This window comes from Rattus rattus, chromosome 13, assembly GCF_011064425.1.
Source record: "Rattus rattus isolate New Zealand chromosome 13, Rrattus_CSIRO_v1, whole genome shotgun sequence".
Classification (NCBI taxonomy): domain Eukaryota; kingdom Metazoa; phylum Chordata; class Mammalia; order Rodentia; family Muridae; genus Rattus; species Rattus rattus.
The window spans coordinates 70403462-70419470 of NC_046166.1; the positions used below are offsets into that span (position 1 = coordinate 70403462).

At 48.0% G+C, this 16009-nt stretch overlaps 1 protein-coding gene across 5 annotated transcripts in view; it reads right to left on the reverse strand.

Moving 5' to 3' along the window:
• Positions 1 to 15919, reverse strand: part of Tmco3 (transmembrane and coiled-coil domains 3) — a 37141-nt gene extending 21222 nt beyond the window's left edge. For 2 of the 5 annotated variants that reach the window (XM_032918455.1, XM_032918451.1), the window contains exons 1-8: positions 15742 to 15919; positions 14971 to 15117; positions 12797 to 12961; positions 11643 to 12157; positions 10739 to 10918; positions 9172 to 9363; positions 7639 to 7767; positions 4856 to 4948 (exon numbers count right to left, since the gene is read on the reverse strand). In XM_032918455.1, coding sequence (XP_032774346.1) covers positions 4856 to 4948; positions 7639 to 7767; positions 9172 to 9363; positions 10739 to 10918; positions 11643 to 12086 — 1038 coding nt within the window. In that variant the 5' untranslated portion in view covers positions 12087 to 12157; positions 12797 to 12961; positions 14971 to 15117; positions 15742 to 15919. Of the gene's footprint in view, positions 1 to 4855; positions 4949 to 7638; positions 7768 to 9171; positions 9364 to 10738; positions 10919 to 11642; positions 12158 to 12796; positions 12962 to 14970; positions 15118 to 15644 lie in introns of all 5 variants that reach the window. The other 3 variants (XM_032918452.1, XM_032918453.1, XM_032918454.1) reach the window with 3 other exon arrangements.
• Positions 15920 to 16009: the final 90 nt, after the last annotated feature.

The window sequence follows — 16009 nt, forward strand, 5'->3', positions numbered from 1 at the left end:
GAGAACAGGCCTTCACCTGCCTTGCATCAATCGTTGTTTACGTCAGTGTCTCTAATTATACAATCCCAGCCGAGCCACCGCACTTGGAAACAGAGGTCACATGTTTCCATGAAGCCCACCCAATATGGACACTCATGATGGCCAATCCCTGCTTACTCTAACAAAGCAGGACACCCCACAAATCCCTTCTACCCAAGCTTATTCCTTCCCTACCCCATACTCTTCCAGAGAATGCACAGGAAAAAATGGAGCTGTTTTTGATTTAGGATCTAGAATGGTTAAGTTTCTTTGCACTTTGAGCTTAGAAATGGACATATGTGGTTTGTGATGTAATGAGTGCACGGGGAAACCAAAGGTCCTGGAAGATGGTATTGGCATGATTCAGAGTCCTCAGGAAGAAGCACACCTTGGCACATCAGTCCCAGGCAGTGAGAGCGGACACCTTAACAGAGCTGGCAGCAGAAAAGAGGCGAAAGAAACCCATAGGCAGCAGTGACAAGTAGCCTGTCTCCAGGGAAGGCCACAAAGGATGATACAGTGAGGAGACAATGTCAGAAACCAGGGATTGCTCTTGGAAGCATCAGGGCTTTAAAAAGAAAGTTTAAAAAGTGTCAGAGAGCCAGGAGTGGTGGTACACATTTACCACCCAGGACGTGGGAAGCAGCAGACACAAAGGCCACCGTAAGTTCAAGGTTTCGTGAATATCAGGTTCTCCCGGAGTCGTGGGGGAATCTCAAACAAAAACCTAAAACCCTTCTAGCTTTCACAGTGCTAGAAGGCTTAGCAAAACCAGCTACCACGGATCATAACCATCTGCGAATCAGGCGCCACGATGACTGGCCTGGCAAGACACGCCCACTGGTGCAATAGAGGTATGAACATGGCCGGAGTGACCACCCGCCTTCTGGTTGGACTCGAGTCCTAGTCCATGAGACGAACCCATATCTGACACTGTTACTGAGCCAAGAACCTATGACTAGATAGGACACAGGCACTGGAGGAGAGCCTGCTGCTATTGTCTGTTAAATGGGCAGAACACAGAACTGACCCTAATGACTTATTCTTGTATCTATAGATCTCCTGAGAACTAGAAATTAGAGGATGCTCAGCCGTCAAGGGAATGTATATGCCATACCCCCTTCCCCAAGGTTTTGGGGTCACTGCAGGAGAGGGTGTGGAAAGAGTGTAAGGGATGAAGGCAGTGGATGACTACAAGAAACATCCCCTAGACACAGAAGGGGAGCTGCACACATCAATTGTGAGAGCAGGCATAAAACCTGTGCAAACCCAAGCCAGACAAAATCCCAGTATGGAGAGGGGAATTGGGTACAGTACCCAATCCCTAGCCATGGCATGGATGACAACTGTCAGCTGCTGGGAGAGAGAGAAATGGTTTTTATTGTTTATAAAATTGTATTCCCAGATTAGAACTATACTCTAATGGAAGACCACACATTCAAGAATATTTGAGTAGCACAAATTGGTCTTTATAGGTTAAAAAAGAAAATAAAGCCAGAGTTGGGTGGGTGGATCTGGGAAGAGTTGGGTACCTGAGTATGATCAAAACCACACTGTCTGAAATGTGAGCCTTTAAAGAATTAAAGCAAGAGAGAGAGAGAGAGAGAGAGAGAGAGAGAGAGAGAGAGAGAGAGAGAGAGCACAAAGTTGGGGGAAGAGCTGGGAGAGGGAGTGACTATGATTAAATTATATAAAATTCTCAAAAGAGAATTTAAAAAATGCTACTTTAAAAAAGAAGTACTGGGGCTGGAGAGATGGCTCAGAGGTTAAGAGCACTGACTGCTCTTCCAGATGACCTGAGTTCAGCTCCCAGAAATCTCATGGTGGCTCACAGCCATCTGTGATGGGATCTGATGCCCTCTTCTGGTGTGTCTGAAGGCAGTGACAGTGTGCTCACATACATTAAGTAAATGCATGCATGCATGCATACATACATACATACATAGTTTTAAAAAGTACTGTAGAAAATTTGGAAAGACATAGAAGGGTGCAACTACAGCCATTCCCTGGTGTGTCCTGTGTGTGTCTCCTCACCATTCCCTGGTGTGTCCTGTGTGTGTCTCCTCACCATTCCCTGGTGTGTCCTGTGTGTGTCTCCTCACCATTCCCTGGTGTGTCCTGTGTGCCTCCTCACCATTCCCTGGTGTGTCCTGTGTGTGCCCCACCATTCCCTGGTGTGTCCTGTGTGTGCCTCACCATTCCCTGGTGTGTCCTGTGTTTGTGTCTCCCATTCCCTGGTGTGTCCTGTGTGTGTCCCTCCTCACCATTCCCTGGTGTGTCCTGTGTGTGTGTCCCTCACCATTCCCTGGTGTGTCCTGTGTGTGTGTCTCCTCACCACCATTCCCTGGTGTGTCCTGTGTGCCCCCTCCCTTTCCCTGGTGTGTCCTGTGTGTGCCTCCTCTCCCTTCTCTGGTGTGTCCTGTGTGCCTCCTCACCATTCCCTGGTGTGTCCTGTGTGCCTCCTCACCATTCCCTGGTGTGTCCTGTGTGTGTGCCTCCTCACCATTCCCTGGTGTGTCCTGTGTGCCTCCTCGCCATTCCCTGGTGTGTCCTGTGTGCCTCCTCACCATTCCCTGGTGTGTCCTGTGTGCCTCCTCGCCATTCCCTGGTGTGTCCTGTGTGTGTGCCTCCTCGCCATTCCCTGGTGTGTCCTGTGTGTGTGTCCCTCCCATTCCCTGGTGTCCTGTGTGCCTCCCTGCCATCCTGTGTCCTGTGTGTGTGCCTCCTCACCATTCCCTGGTGTGTCCTGTGTGTGTGCCTCCTCGCCATTCCCTGGTGTGTCCTGTGTGTGTGCCTCCTCACCATTCCCTGGTGTGTCCTGTGTGTGTCTCCCCCATTCCCTGGTGTGTCCTGTGTGTGTCCTCACCATTCCCTGTGTGTCCTGTGTGCCTCCCATTCCCTGGTGTGTGTGTCCTCACCATTCCCTGTGTGCCTCCTGTGTGTGCCTCCTCGCCATTCCCTGGTGTGTGTGTGTGTGCCTCCTGTTCCCTGTGTGTCCTGTGTGTGTCCCCACCATTCCCTGGTGTGTCCTGTGTGTGTGCCTCCCCACCATTCTCCTGGTGTGTCCTGTGTGTGTCTCCCCACCATTCCCTGGTGTGTCCTGTGTGTGTGCCTCCTCACCATTCCCTGGTGTGTCCTGTGTGTGTGTCTCCTCACCATTCCCTGGTGTGTCCTGTGTGCCTCCTCGCCATTCCCTGGTGTGTCCTGTGTGCCTCCTCGCTATTCCCTGATGTGTCCTGTGTGTGTCTCCTCACCTTGCTCTTTTCCCATATTCAGTCTGACTATGCAGCTCAGGTTGATCTCAAACTCTCAGATACTGGGGTTACAGGTTCAGGCTACTGGACACAGCTTGCCTGCTTCCTTTCTTCCTTCCGTCCTTCTTTCAGGCTTATTTTTAATTAGATGCGTTTGTGGGAGGGTATGTGCACATAAATGCAGGTGCACTTGGAGAGCACAAGTGTTGGCTCCTCCTGGAGGCAGGATCACAGGTAAGCCTGTGAGCCACCTGAGTGGGTGCTGGGAACTGAAAGGTCTTCTGCAAAAGCAGGACGTGCTTTAGCCACGGAGCCATCTCTCCAGCCCCACCATTTTGCTTATGGTTAGTGCCGAGGCAAACAGTTTCCTTGTTTCTGTCCTTTAGTATTTTAGTCACTACACAACATTCCATCAGGCAGTTAAGTTACTGCTTAGCCATTAGCTATTCAGATTATTTACGGCGACCTTTTAACTTACTGACTGACGGACCTGTGGGGAGATGCCGCAGCCTGCATGGAGGTCAGAGGACAACTTGCGGGAGTTGGTGTTCTCCTTCCACAGCGTGGATCCTGGAGCTCAAACTCTGGGGCCCAGGCTAAGTGGCCAGCACCTTTCCGTGCTGCACCGTCTCACCAACAGTTCATCTCACCACAGTCCCGTTTTGTTCCATTGTTGTTCTGAGACTAGGTTGTACTACATAGTCCTGACTAGCCTGGAACTTCCTACATAGAGCAGGCTAGTCTTGGTCACGAAGATTACCTGCTCCTGCCTCCTAAATGCTGGGATCAAAGGCATGTGCGACCATACCTAACCCCAACGTCTCTTAAACTTGTTACCATGAGGAACTAAAACTCCTTGGTTGGTGAAAATCTGCATGTGTGTGGGTGTGTAATGGGGAGGCAGTGTGTGTGTGTGTGTGTGTGTGTGTGTGTGTGTGTGTGTGTGTGTGTGCGCGCGCGCGCACAGGTGCACACTATATGTCTACTGGCCAGAGGACAAACTCAGGTGTCATTCCTTGTGCTCTCCCCTTTTGCAGATGGTATTTCACTTGCTTGGAGGCTGCCAATTAGGGTAGACTAACTGGCAGCCAACCCAAGGACCTCCACTTCCCAAATGCTAGAAAGGAAGTGTGTGCCACCACGCTCAGCTGCCAAGAGTAGTTCATCCCCTAACACCTTTAATCTTTAAGAAATTATTTCCCTCATTTTTGAGGAAAAAGAGAAATCTCTAATTCACTCTCCCTCTCGGGAATTTTCTTCTAGAGAAATGAGTATTAAATCTCTATTACGTGTTATAGACATAGCATGCATGACATAGTTTTTGGAAGGACACATACAAAGCTCTATGAAAATTCATCCCATTTATTATGTTTTGCCTTTTTCAAATTTATTTTTCTAAAAAACAGTATCAAATTAAAATGCCATATTCTAGTTTTAAGAAAGAAAAAAAAAAACCCCACTTGACAGCCAAGAGTTCAAGGGCAGTCTGGTCTAGCAAGATTCTGTCTCCAAAAAATAAATAAAATAAATAAGTAGATAAACCCAGCGACTCCCAGGGGCTGGCAGAGGGAACGGGTCCTTACCTTTCTCAGCTTCTCTGGAGAAAATTCTAAGCCAACCAGAAACAGAGTAAAGAAGACGCCAAATTCTCCTAATGTCTCCACCTGTACAATAGACTGAATAACGAGAAGATAGATTATGTAATGTTTAATTACTTAGTATACCTCACCAGGAGAACGTGTTTAATTACTTAGTATACCTCACCAGAAGAAATGTGTTTAATTACTTAGTATACCTCACCAGAAGAACGTGTGCTCAGTTACAGAGAAACAGTCTCTAGCTTCTTCCCCCAAAAACCAGTACGTTTTTCAAAAAGGAAATGGATTTTTGTGAATTTCTCTTATATCTGAGATATCTTTTTTACATCCTTAAGGTGTGTCTCACACACACACACACACACACACACACACACACACACACACTTTTTCTAGATTTGCCAGAGGATTATTTTCTTTCATTACAGTTTCTATGAAGAAGCTTCTGTGGGGTTCGCCGACTTTCACATACAAGGTGGCCATTCTGTCTCCCTCACTAATTCCTTTCTTGAGCTTCCGTCGGGGAGAAGGAGGCACCAAAGCTGAGTTTAATGTCAGTTCACACTGATTTGTTTGGAAATGAGCATGTCTGAGTAGGAAGTTTTTCTCCTGAGATGAATTTTCATGTTTGGCCATATCACAGGTTTTGATGTGTAGGGTTGGATATATAGGGGTGTGTTTGTATGTGTGTATATGGTGTGTTGTGTGTTGTGTATGTGTTGTGTGTGTGTGTTGTGTGGTATGTGTGTATGTGGTGTGTTGTGTGGTGTATATGTGTTGTGTGTGTGTTGTGTGTTGTGTGTGTGTGGTATGTGTGTGGTGAGTTGTGTGTGTGTTGTGTGGTGTGTGTGTATATTGTGAGTTGTGTGGTGTGTATGTGTTGTGTGTGTGGTATGTGTGTGTTGTGTGTTGTGTGTGTGTGGTATGTTGTGTGGTGTGTATGTGTTGTGTGTGTGTGTTGTGTGTTGTGTGTGTGTGTGGTGTGTGTGTGTTGTGTGTGTGTGTATGTGTGTATATGTGTGTGGTGTGTGTGTATGGTGTGTTGTGTGTGTGTGTGTGTGTGTGTGTGTGTGGTGTGTGTGTGTGGTGTGTGTGTGTGTGTGTGGTGTGGTGTGTGTGTATGTGTGTATATGTGTGTGGTGTGTGTGTATGGTGTGTTGTGTGGTGTGTATGTGTTGTGTGTGTGTGGTGTGTGTGTATGGTGTGTTGTGTGGTGTGTATGTGTTGTGTGTGTGTGGTGTGTGTGTGTGGTGTGTTGTGTGTTGTGTATGGTGTGTGTGTTCTGTGTTGTGTGTGTGTATCTTTTGACTCATTTGCCTTTTGTTTTTAGCACTGTCATATTGAAGGGAAAGAGACAGGACACAGGTTTAAGCTCTGACGTTTCTCAGTGTTGCTGTGGTTGGTCCCTGTGCCCTAGCTGCCAGCTTGCTTGTCCTTGCTGCTTGCGCTGTCTGCTCACCTGACTGTTCTATTTCTACCGTGCCTCTTGTTTACGATGCTTCTGTTTGGGCCATCCGCAAGTCTGTCTTCCACCTGTGGAATTTATCCACTTACTGATAAAGCTGACGTTATTTCCTTGACATCCTGATTTGAGCTTCCTCGCTGTTGCTTCTATTTCCCTGCGATTTGGTCAGACCGTAGCTGTGATGCCCAAATGATACACTTGCACCTCCGTTTGTCAACTTCATAATGCAGGCCTCCCAACTTCCTGTTACTGTTCTGGTTCTCCTGACCTCATCCCACCGTTAGCTAGGATGCTCTCGGGCCTTTCCTCACAAGCACATTACGTTCTCATGGTCCAGCTGATCTGCCAGAGCTCACAGGACCCAGGTGCTTCATGGCCCAGTTATTTTGATGTAATGGGTGCTTGTGAGTACTCCCGAGTGTCTGCTCTTACCCTCAACACTCTAGGTGGAGAGGGATGCGCCACTAAATCTTATTACACTGTTCTAGGTCAGTGCAAGTGCTTGTTCCAAACAGGAATCTGCACAGCTCACTGTGCTGGGGAGCCTTTGAGCACCCCCAGGATGGAGGGCTGCCTCACAGCAGATGGACTTCTTCCTGGAAGGCTCAAAGCTTTGAGCCTGAGCAGGCTACACAGACAGCTCTTTTCCTGGCCAAAGACCATCTGTTGCCACTGAGCTCTTCTGACCGGGCTCAAGAACTTAGGACTGGAGCAGCCTGCAGGTTCCCTGGGTACCACTTGCTGAGGATTCCAAGGCTGCTCCTGGGCCCTCCTGGGTCATTTCCTCCTCCAGATGAACTGCCGGCACGAACCCTGAGTGTCCTCTCCCACTGTTCCCACCTAAGTACACTTAAGTGACATACTCAGCATGTTCATGCTCCAGGACCCTTCTTTGCTGCCAGAGTGCATCTATTTCCCGGTGACAGGGAGTGGTGCCTGCTCCACCACAGATGGCTTCAGCAAAAGAAACCTTGATCTCTACTGTCTCTTGAGCCTAGGACTTCAGTCAGCTGAACTGCATGAAATTACACTGAGACCACCATTTCCAGTTGACCTCTTGTCTGAATGGCTGTCTGGATAATGCGGGCCATTATACCACCAGTCCTTTTAAAATATTGATATAATTTAAAGAGACAAATCACTTGTCATCAAACCACCCTGCATGGAGAAATGAAACGCTCCGACAGATTAAAGACCGTGTCAAGGGTGCCCTTGGCTGGCGTCTGCACCCTCCAGCTCACATTTACTTAGTTTCCATTCCTGTTTCTTTCCATCTTGTAAGACACTAACGCAGGACTACTCTTACCTTAATACTGTTCAGTCCTGAAGGCCCCAGAAGCACGCCACAGATTATATACCCGAACATCGTAGGCAGTCCTATTGTTGTACACAGCCAGCCACAAGGCAACGACAGCATTCCTATAGTCACGATGTCCTGACACAGAAAGAAAAAGTCAACACCCAGGGAGGTGGGCTGGGACGGTGGGGTGGGACGAGGGCTCTGATTCCTCTTATCTCATGAGAATAACAAGCAAACGATGGAGTAAGGGGGAGGTCCTCACGACTGCTATGCCTCACAGAGAAGCTGAGAGAGAACCTTAAGCTGTCCTCTAAGAGATGACGTTCAGTCCTGATAGGACCCGTCTGTCTGTCCAAGCTCTCCAAAAGCATTCTTCGACTCTCGAGACACTTGAATGGCATTGAGCGCTCTGGTCCCAGGGCCCAGAGAGCTCATCTGCTAAGTCACGATACCCTCACATGGCATTTCTCACCATATAATAACTAATTACCTCACTGATTAACAGTAAGATCCAGCGCGGTGCTGAGCCCCCCAGGCAAGCAAGATGTGGGATGGGATATTTACGCAGTCTCCAATAGTTCATAGAAAGTATTTACTCATCACAAAAGGGTGGGGGGAGAGGAGCCCCGACCCCCATGGAGGGTACAGACAATGTCAGTCCTCAGTCTCAGCTCTCTGGGGCCACTCTAGTCATAATCATGGGCAGCAGCTCGGTGAGGTTTGGTCTGCTGCTATGCACTGTGATGCTGAGTGCAGGCCGTCTAGACCTGAAGAGTCCGCAGGCAGACCCAAGGGACGCCATGGGACCTTGCCCCCAAGTTATTGGTGAATAAAGATGCCCACAGCCAGTAGCTGAGCAGAAGAGACATGGGTGGGGTGGGTAGGGTTCCTGGGTTTGGGGTGTAAGAGAACCTCGAGGGGCTAGAAGAAGGTGACGGAAGGAGGGAACCGCCATGGGTTGGGCGAGTCATGGAATAACGGCCATGTGGGTTGGCTAATTGGAGTTAAGAGCAGCCCAGGCGAAACACGGCAAATTACGTAAAGGATTACTGGCTGGGAAACAGATATAATTGACAGAGGATAGACAGCTGCCCAGCTCTTGTGCTGACTAAGGTTTATTGTAATATAAAGGTTGTGTGTCTTTTATCCAGGAACTAAATGGTTAAAGGCAGGGTAGAAACCCTGGACTGGGAGCAAATTTTCCTACAATGGCAGCACCTGACATAAGCTTGGTTCTCCCCTAAGAATGAAGCTTGGGCACCCTGTCTTCTCAGTTACGGTGCTACATTCCTATAACCCCGACTCTCAGTAGCTGAGGCTGGAGGACTGCCAATGTGCACTACACAGGGAGTTCCGGGCCAGCCTCGGCTCCATAGTAAGAGTCTGTCTCGACAAACTAGGAGAAAACGAGGGAAGCCTTTGAAAGACGTATCTGAGCGTTCCGGTGGGGCCTCTGGTGGCAGGGAGGCTGGCATCCAGTGTGAGGCAGGAGACACAGCTCAGCCGCACTGGCCATCCCCACTGAAGCCTACAGCTTGCCTTTATGAAGTGGTGGTCTGCACGTGGGATAGTTGAATCCCTGGGCTTGGTCAGGATATACTGGTTGTTCTGGGAGTCGATAAGCATGCTGAGGCCCAGGTCGCCCTCCACTTCCCTCTTTGTGAGATTCTGTTTGGAACTGGCCTCTTCCTCCTCCACTCTCAGAACGGCCTCAAAGTTGACGCCTTTGACCTATAACAATAGCCAATATTATACAATTAGAATTAAATGCTTTCACATTAGCACGTGAAGAGTAGAGGCGGAAAGAGTAATGGAAATGTTTTAGTACTCTGTGACAAAAAGACCGGTAAAGCGAAGTCAGTTATCAGGGTCTGTGATCCCAGCTTTCGAGGGTGAGGCACAAAGATCTGAGTTTCAGACCTACCTGGCCTGCAGAGAGAATCGAGGTTAGCACAGGCAACTAACTGGGTAAGCTCCCATCCCAGAAGACAAGTGAAAAGAAGCGGGTAACCACAGGGGGAGGATGCTGGGGATGTGAGCAGAGTTCTCAGCAAGAGAAGCCTCAAGAGGGCAGCCTCTGCTGGGCTCAGAGAGTAGCAGCGAGGGATGGAGATTGGGAGTTTAAGGAGTCAGGTGGAGACTTTTTGATGAAAAGTCCCCCGTAGATGCCATGTGGCCCGCTGGAGCCGGCAATAGCGTGGGACCATGTGTTTTGTTTTAACTATTTACCGCTACAGGTGGTATGCACTTTTCTGGCAATGTGCATAGCCCTGGGTTCAATATCCAGATCGGGCAAACAAAACAAACCAACCCAATAGAATCCATTAGCCAGAATTAGGGGATTTTTCAACCAAAGAATTTAAGGGTAAAAGTATTAGGATCTACAGTACTTACAAACAACTGCTTTACCTGATCTATGGTATAGTTTTTTAAGTATTTTTAGGAGCGCTTCTCCAATCCCAGAACTGATGGGTTGTGCTCCCTGTTCCTGTTTCTATTCTCCCCGCCCATGCCTGCCCTCGGTCTGATTTGTCTTTACTCCGTAACTGTCTCTAATCCACCCAAGACCCGCAATTCTTGGCATCAGTAGGGATTCCCCCTTATGATCTCAGCATAGCAAAGATGAAGTCTGAATCCTATTTCTGCTCTAAGCCCGTCTTTTGCAAAATTTAAGCTAAGCTCCGAAACCCAATCACCTAGACTTCCTGAACTGGAAATCAGGCTCACGCAGAAGTGGCCGTGGCTGTCAGAAGAGAAAGCAGAGCTGGACGGTGGCGTACACCTTTAATCCCAGCAGTAGGAGGGCAGGGCCGGCCGGTTCTCTCAGTGCGAGCCTGGTCTACAGAGCAAGTTCTAGGACAGCCAGGGCTACACAGAGAAACCCCATCTCAAAACACTAAAGAGAGAGAGAGAAAGAGTGGCCACTCATTTCTGAAGACACGCCGTATAAATGTCATTGTGGCACGGAAGTGTTTCAGCCTCTCTGCATTCTCAGCCTCACTGAGACACACACACACACACACACACACACACACACACACACACACACAAATCTTGTGCACGCCAGGGCCCGTGTGGCTTAACCGGTGGACTCCGGAGCTCTTACTGATTTGTTGTCGTCGAAGGCATGCTCCTCAATCTCCTCCTCCAGGCGGTCTGCAGCTTTCCTCACATCCTCCAGAATCTCGTCAAGCATGGATAGGCTCTTGTTTTGATGCTGCATATTTTTAAGGGCTTCCACTTGGTGTTTTTCTGCGGCAAGAAGTTCCACGTACTCTGTCTCTTCCTGTGGATTTGTGAAAAGCGAAGATTTAGCAAGATTACACCGAGATGTGACACACTCAAATCCACGAAGGCTCCTCGGGACTAGACCTAGGAGTGTCCTAGTCCATGGGCCTAGGACAGGTGCAATTCTAACTCTACCCAACAGAGGGAGGAGAGCATCCTGAGCTGCTCAAACAGGCTGAGTTAGGCAAAGTGTATAGGGCAATGGACAAGGAAACACACCAAAGAAGAGAGCATCCTACTGTGAACAGGCCTGCTCACCACCCATGGAGGTCCAATGCTAACACGAAACCACATGCGGGGCACAGCGATACTGTGCTGCCCTGCATGAGGCACGTATACTTTTTTTAAAAAAAAGATTTATTTATTATATAAATCACTGTTTTCAGACACACCAGAAGAGGGCATCAGATCTCATTACAAATGGTTATGAATCACCATGTGGGTGCTGGGATTTGAACTCAGGACCTCTGGAAGAGCAGTCAGTCTTAACCTCTGAGCCATCTCTCCAGCCTCCAACGCATGTGTACTTGTGGACGCTGAGTTTACAGGTAGAGTCCAGTCGAATCCTACTCAGTATGAGTTGAGCACTAAGAGTCACATGACATGCGTAGGCCCCTCCTGGACGCAATGATGGCGCAAACCCTCCAGCCACCCCACCCCAACTCCCATCTCCTGACAGATCCCTAGAGGGCAGGTTCCTCCACCCCAGACTGGTGGCTGACCTTAATGGCTGCCTCCCTCAAAGCCTCCAGCCGCTGCTTGCTGCTCTCTTTCATGTTGACCACGTCCCTGTAATCGCCCTGCAGGGCTCTCTGTAGTCCGTAGATGGCCTGGAAGACTGAATTTTCACTTTCATTCAGCTCTTTCTGGAAAATCTCAAACGTGTGCACCTGGAAGAGCTTCTCTTCGCCTGAAAGGCTGGCGTCCTTCTCCACGGCCCTGATGGCGTTCTTCAGTTTGTTGAGAACCACATTCTTCTGCCGCAGGAGCCCCGTGAGCCTCCTGCAGCTGTCCAGGGCCCACTGCCTCCTTTGAGTGGCAGTGGCGCCCTTCCCACGGTGCAGCTTGATGGCGTGCTTGGCCACCTCCTCGTGCTCCGCAGCGCTGGCTATCAGGTGAAAGAGGGGAAGCAGCAGGCAGAGGAGACTCGGGTCCAGCGCCTTCATGGTCCAAGGATGAGGGGCGGAAGCAGAGACTTCCGCTGCGTCCAGCTTGCATTTTACACACACATTTTCAGCTGAAAACAAATCGGACATTGCATCAACGTCTGAACCCACCCTATCCAGATTGCAACCAAATACTGAGGGTTAAGCGCCGTGTGAGTGGAGAGTGAAAGGGTCTCATCTGACTTCGTGGACACTTTTAAAGGTTTAGCATAGCCCCTCCAGGCACAACGTCACATGACTGCAAACCCAGCACTTTAGGGAGGGAAAGAGCATGACTGGATTGGGAATCCAGGGCCAGCCTAGGCTACCTAACATCTCATCTCGAAAGAACCCAACAGGTAAATCAGTAAGCAAATCACACATAGCTTCACAAACCGCCTGTGTGTGAAAGAAAAACCCATTCTACCTAAGAGGAGCCATGTGTCAAAAGTAGAAGAAATAAATCAATTTCCCCATCACACCGGAAGCCCCTGCCTCCTGAGATGCTGGGGGTGTGCTCTGCCATTCTGCTTGCTTTCCAAATCCTTTTGGAGTATTGATGATTTTCCAAAAGGAAGCAAGACACGAGGACTGCAAACATTCACAAGAGTCTGACCACTCTAGGACCTGATCAAACTTGTTTCCGTCACTGAAATTCAGGCCTGTTCTCTTTCCCTCCCAGAGAGACCGATCATAAACATATGGGTGTTTGGCAAGAGAGCAGAGAGAACCTGGTTCCTGAAGTCTCGTTTGGGGCGTGAGGAAGGTCTCGGTGCCAGCTACAGCTGAGGTGACGAGAAGACACTGGCCGGGGCAGGGGAGAGAACTGTTTTAGGAGCCAGTAGCTGCAGTGCTCAGAAACGGAGGAAGATTGAGCCAGGAGGCTGGAAAACAGGCTGAAGAAGAAACAAAGGGAGTTACACTCTAGGAGCTACCCATGGAATCAGCTGCACATGGAAGCCCTGGTCACAAGGAGTTATGCCCACAAAGAAAACAAAATATACCATCTTTATAAAATCTGCAGCTTATGGATACATTCCATCTAAACCCTTAATGGAACCTCCAACTGACTGTCCTGCCTGTATGATGTCCTTCACCCCAAACATGCTAGCATTCATCTCCCTGGAAATCTGCCCTCTAAAACACACACACACACACACACACACACACACACACACACACACACACAGACACACACACACACACACCAGACACACACACACACACCAGACACACACACACACACACCAGACACACACACACACACCAGACACACACACACACAGACACACACACACACACACACACAAACACACACATACACCACACAACACACACACACACACACACAACACACACATACATAATAGACACAATACACACAACACACATACACACACACACACACACACTTCTCTGCTAACTCAAATGACAATGTGGGCTAACTGTAGCAAACATAAAATGTGGCATTTCTAAAGACTCTAACTGTAGGCAGCAGAGGAGGCAAGCATTCTGATAAACCAGGAAGGAGAGCCAATGGAGACCCGGCTGACAAAAGCAAACATGAGAACTTTGGATTTATGAGTTCCAGGATAACTAGGGCAACACACAGGAAATCCTTTCCTTTCTCTCTCTCTTTTTCTTTCTTTCTTTCTTTTCTTTCTTTCTTTCTTTCTTTCTTTTTCTTTTCTTTCTTTCTTTCTTTCTTTTTTTGTTTCAGGTTCTAGAGTCTCTCTGTGTATCTCTGTCTGTCTTATTTCTCACTCTGTAGACCAGGTTAGCCTCAAACTCAGAGATCCCCTGCCTCTGCCTCCCAAGTGCTGGGATTAAAAGGTGCATAATCGATGCCTAGCTTTCTTCTTTCTTTCTTTTCTCTGTTTCTTTGTTTCTTTTTTTTTTTTTTTTTTTTTTTTGAAGAGAGTCAAACTCCAGGCTACTTTTCATTTGGGGCAGCAGCATCAACACTTCCAGCATAAGAATCTCATCATTTTCCAGGCATGGTGATTCAGTCTTATAATCTCAGCCATGAGTTCATTAAGAATAAAAATATCTCAATATTCATTTTTGAAACACTATGTTTACTACATAAGCTAGGTTACTTTTCAAACATATGATTCTCCTGCCTCAGCTCCAAAGTAGAGCTCTGTTCTTTGGAAGATGAGATAAAGGAGAAATGGATGAGACAGCAAAGAAAAGTCTTAATGGGAAAAATGACTGAATTAAAGCCCTTGGTTTAAAACCTATCTATTTATCCATTCATCTATCTATCATCTATCTGTCTATCTACCTATCTATCTATTCATTCATCTATCATCTATCTGTCTGTCTACCTATCTATCCATTCATCTATCTATCATATCATCTATCTATCTATCTATCTATCTATCTATTCATCTGTCTGTCTACCTATCTATCCATCCATCTAGCTAGCTATTTTTGAGACAGTCTTACTATGTAGCCCTGGCTGTCCTGGAATTAACTATGTAGACTAAGCTGGTTTCAAACTCACAGAGTTCTGAGACTCTCCCTCCCATGTGCTGGGATTAAATGTGTGTTCGTCCATCACCAAAGCCTACATTAAATCTAAAGTACATTTAAAAAAAAGCACTTGTACCCACATAAACACAACAAGAAGCATTTCATTACCTGGCCAATGCTTGAAACTACTTTGGAAAAAGTAAATATAATTAACAACAACAACAATAACAAATAACACGGAAGAGGACTTAGATGCCATGAACCAAAGAAAGAAAAGGAAAACAGGCTGAGCAAACACTGCTTTGACTAATAACCAATAAACCATATCGTCTTGATGGTGTCCAAAGGGTTGTTCAAATAGCCACTTTATTTGTTCAGGAGGTGCCAACTTAAATCCACAAAGAGAGGAGACACAGAGCCTACTCACTAGCCAGCTGCTTGTTTATTCTTTCTTTAGTTGGGGAAGCCAACGAAGAGAAAAAGATCTGTGAAGAAAGAGGCCCTTTCATCAGCAACAAATATTTCTCTGGTAAGTAAGCAAATTTACACTGCACCAAGGAAGATGAGCTGGATGCTGAAAATAAATAAGCAAGAGAGGTTAAACCTACTGTGCTAGAGTGACCTTCCATGTCACTTTCAACCTACTTGATTGGTTTTATACACACTTACACACACACACACACACACACACACACACACACACACACACACACACCACCTAAATTAAGAATTAATGTGTAAACCATCTTGGTTGCTTGTTGTCTCTGACACCTCCGCGGCTGTACAAGCTTAATCAAGTGTTGCAGGGCACCTACACCCCTTATTGAAAGACAATCTTGGGGTGTCTTTCCAGGTATATCTTCAAAAAGAGGCTTTCTGCCTCAGTACCTCACAGGGCAGGACACAGAGACGACATAAAATTCCAGGGAAGAACAAAAAACCCGGAGGCTTGGGGAGCTGAATCTCCGAGTTTAGGTGAAGTCTTGGAAACAGGAGTCTCCCCCGACCCCGAAAGAACTTCTAGGAAAGAACCCACCCTATCCCCAGGAAAGTGGACAAAGGTAGCCCCATAGGAAGGACCCCCTGTTGGAAGAGACAAACCACGAAAGAGCCCCGGGTAGGAGCCCCCAGGATTGAGCAACCCGGATGAGGACCTCAGTAGAGCGCGTCTCAGGAGTCCAGCAGCCGCAGAGCTCACCCCGATGGAGGAGGCCGCTCTCTGGACATGAGATCTCAGCATCACTGTCCCCGATCGGGAGCTCCCCGGCGCAGCGAACCAAATGACGTACGAGGACTCGCCCTCATCTCTTTCCCGGACGCAGGACCAGGACACTGAGGACAGCACCGCCCTCTCCTTACTTCAGGCGCTTCTGACGTGCCGCTGAAAAGTAGCTCCGGCTCCTTTAAGGCTGCGGGTGAACAACTCCGTCGTCCTTCGCGCGGCGTGGTGCACGCCGGGAACTGGA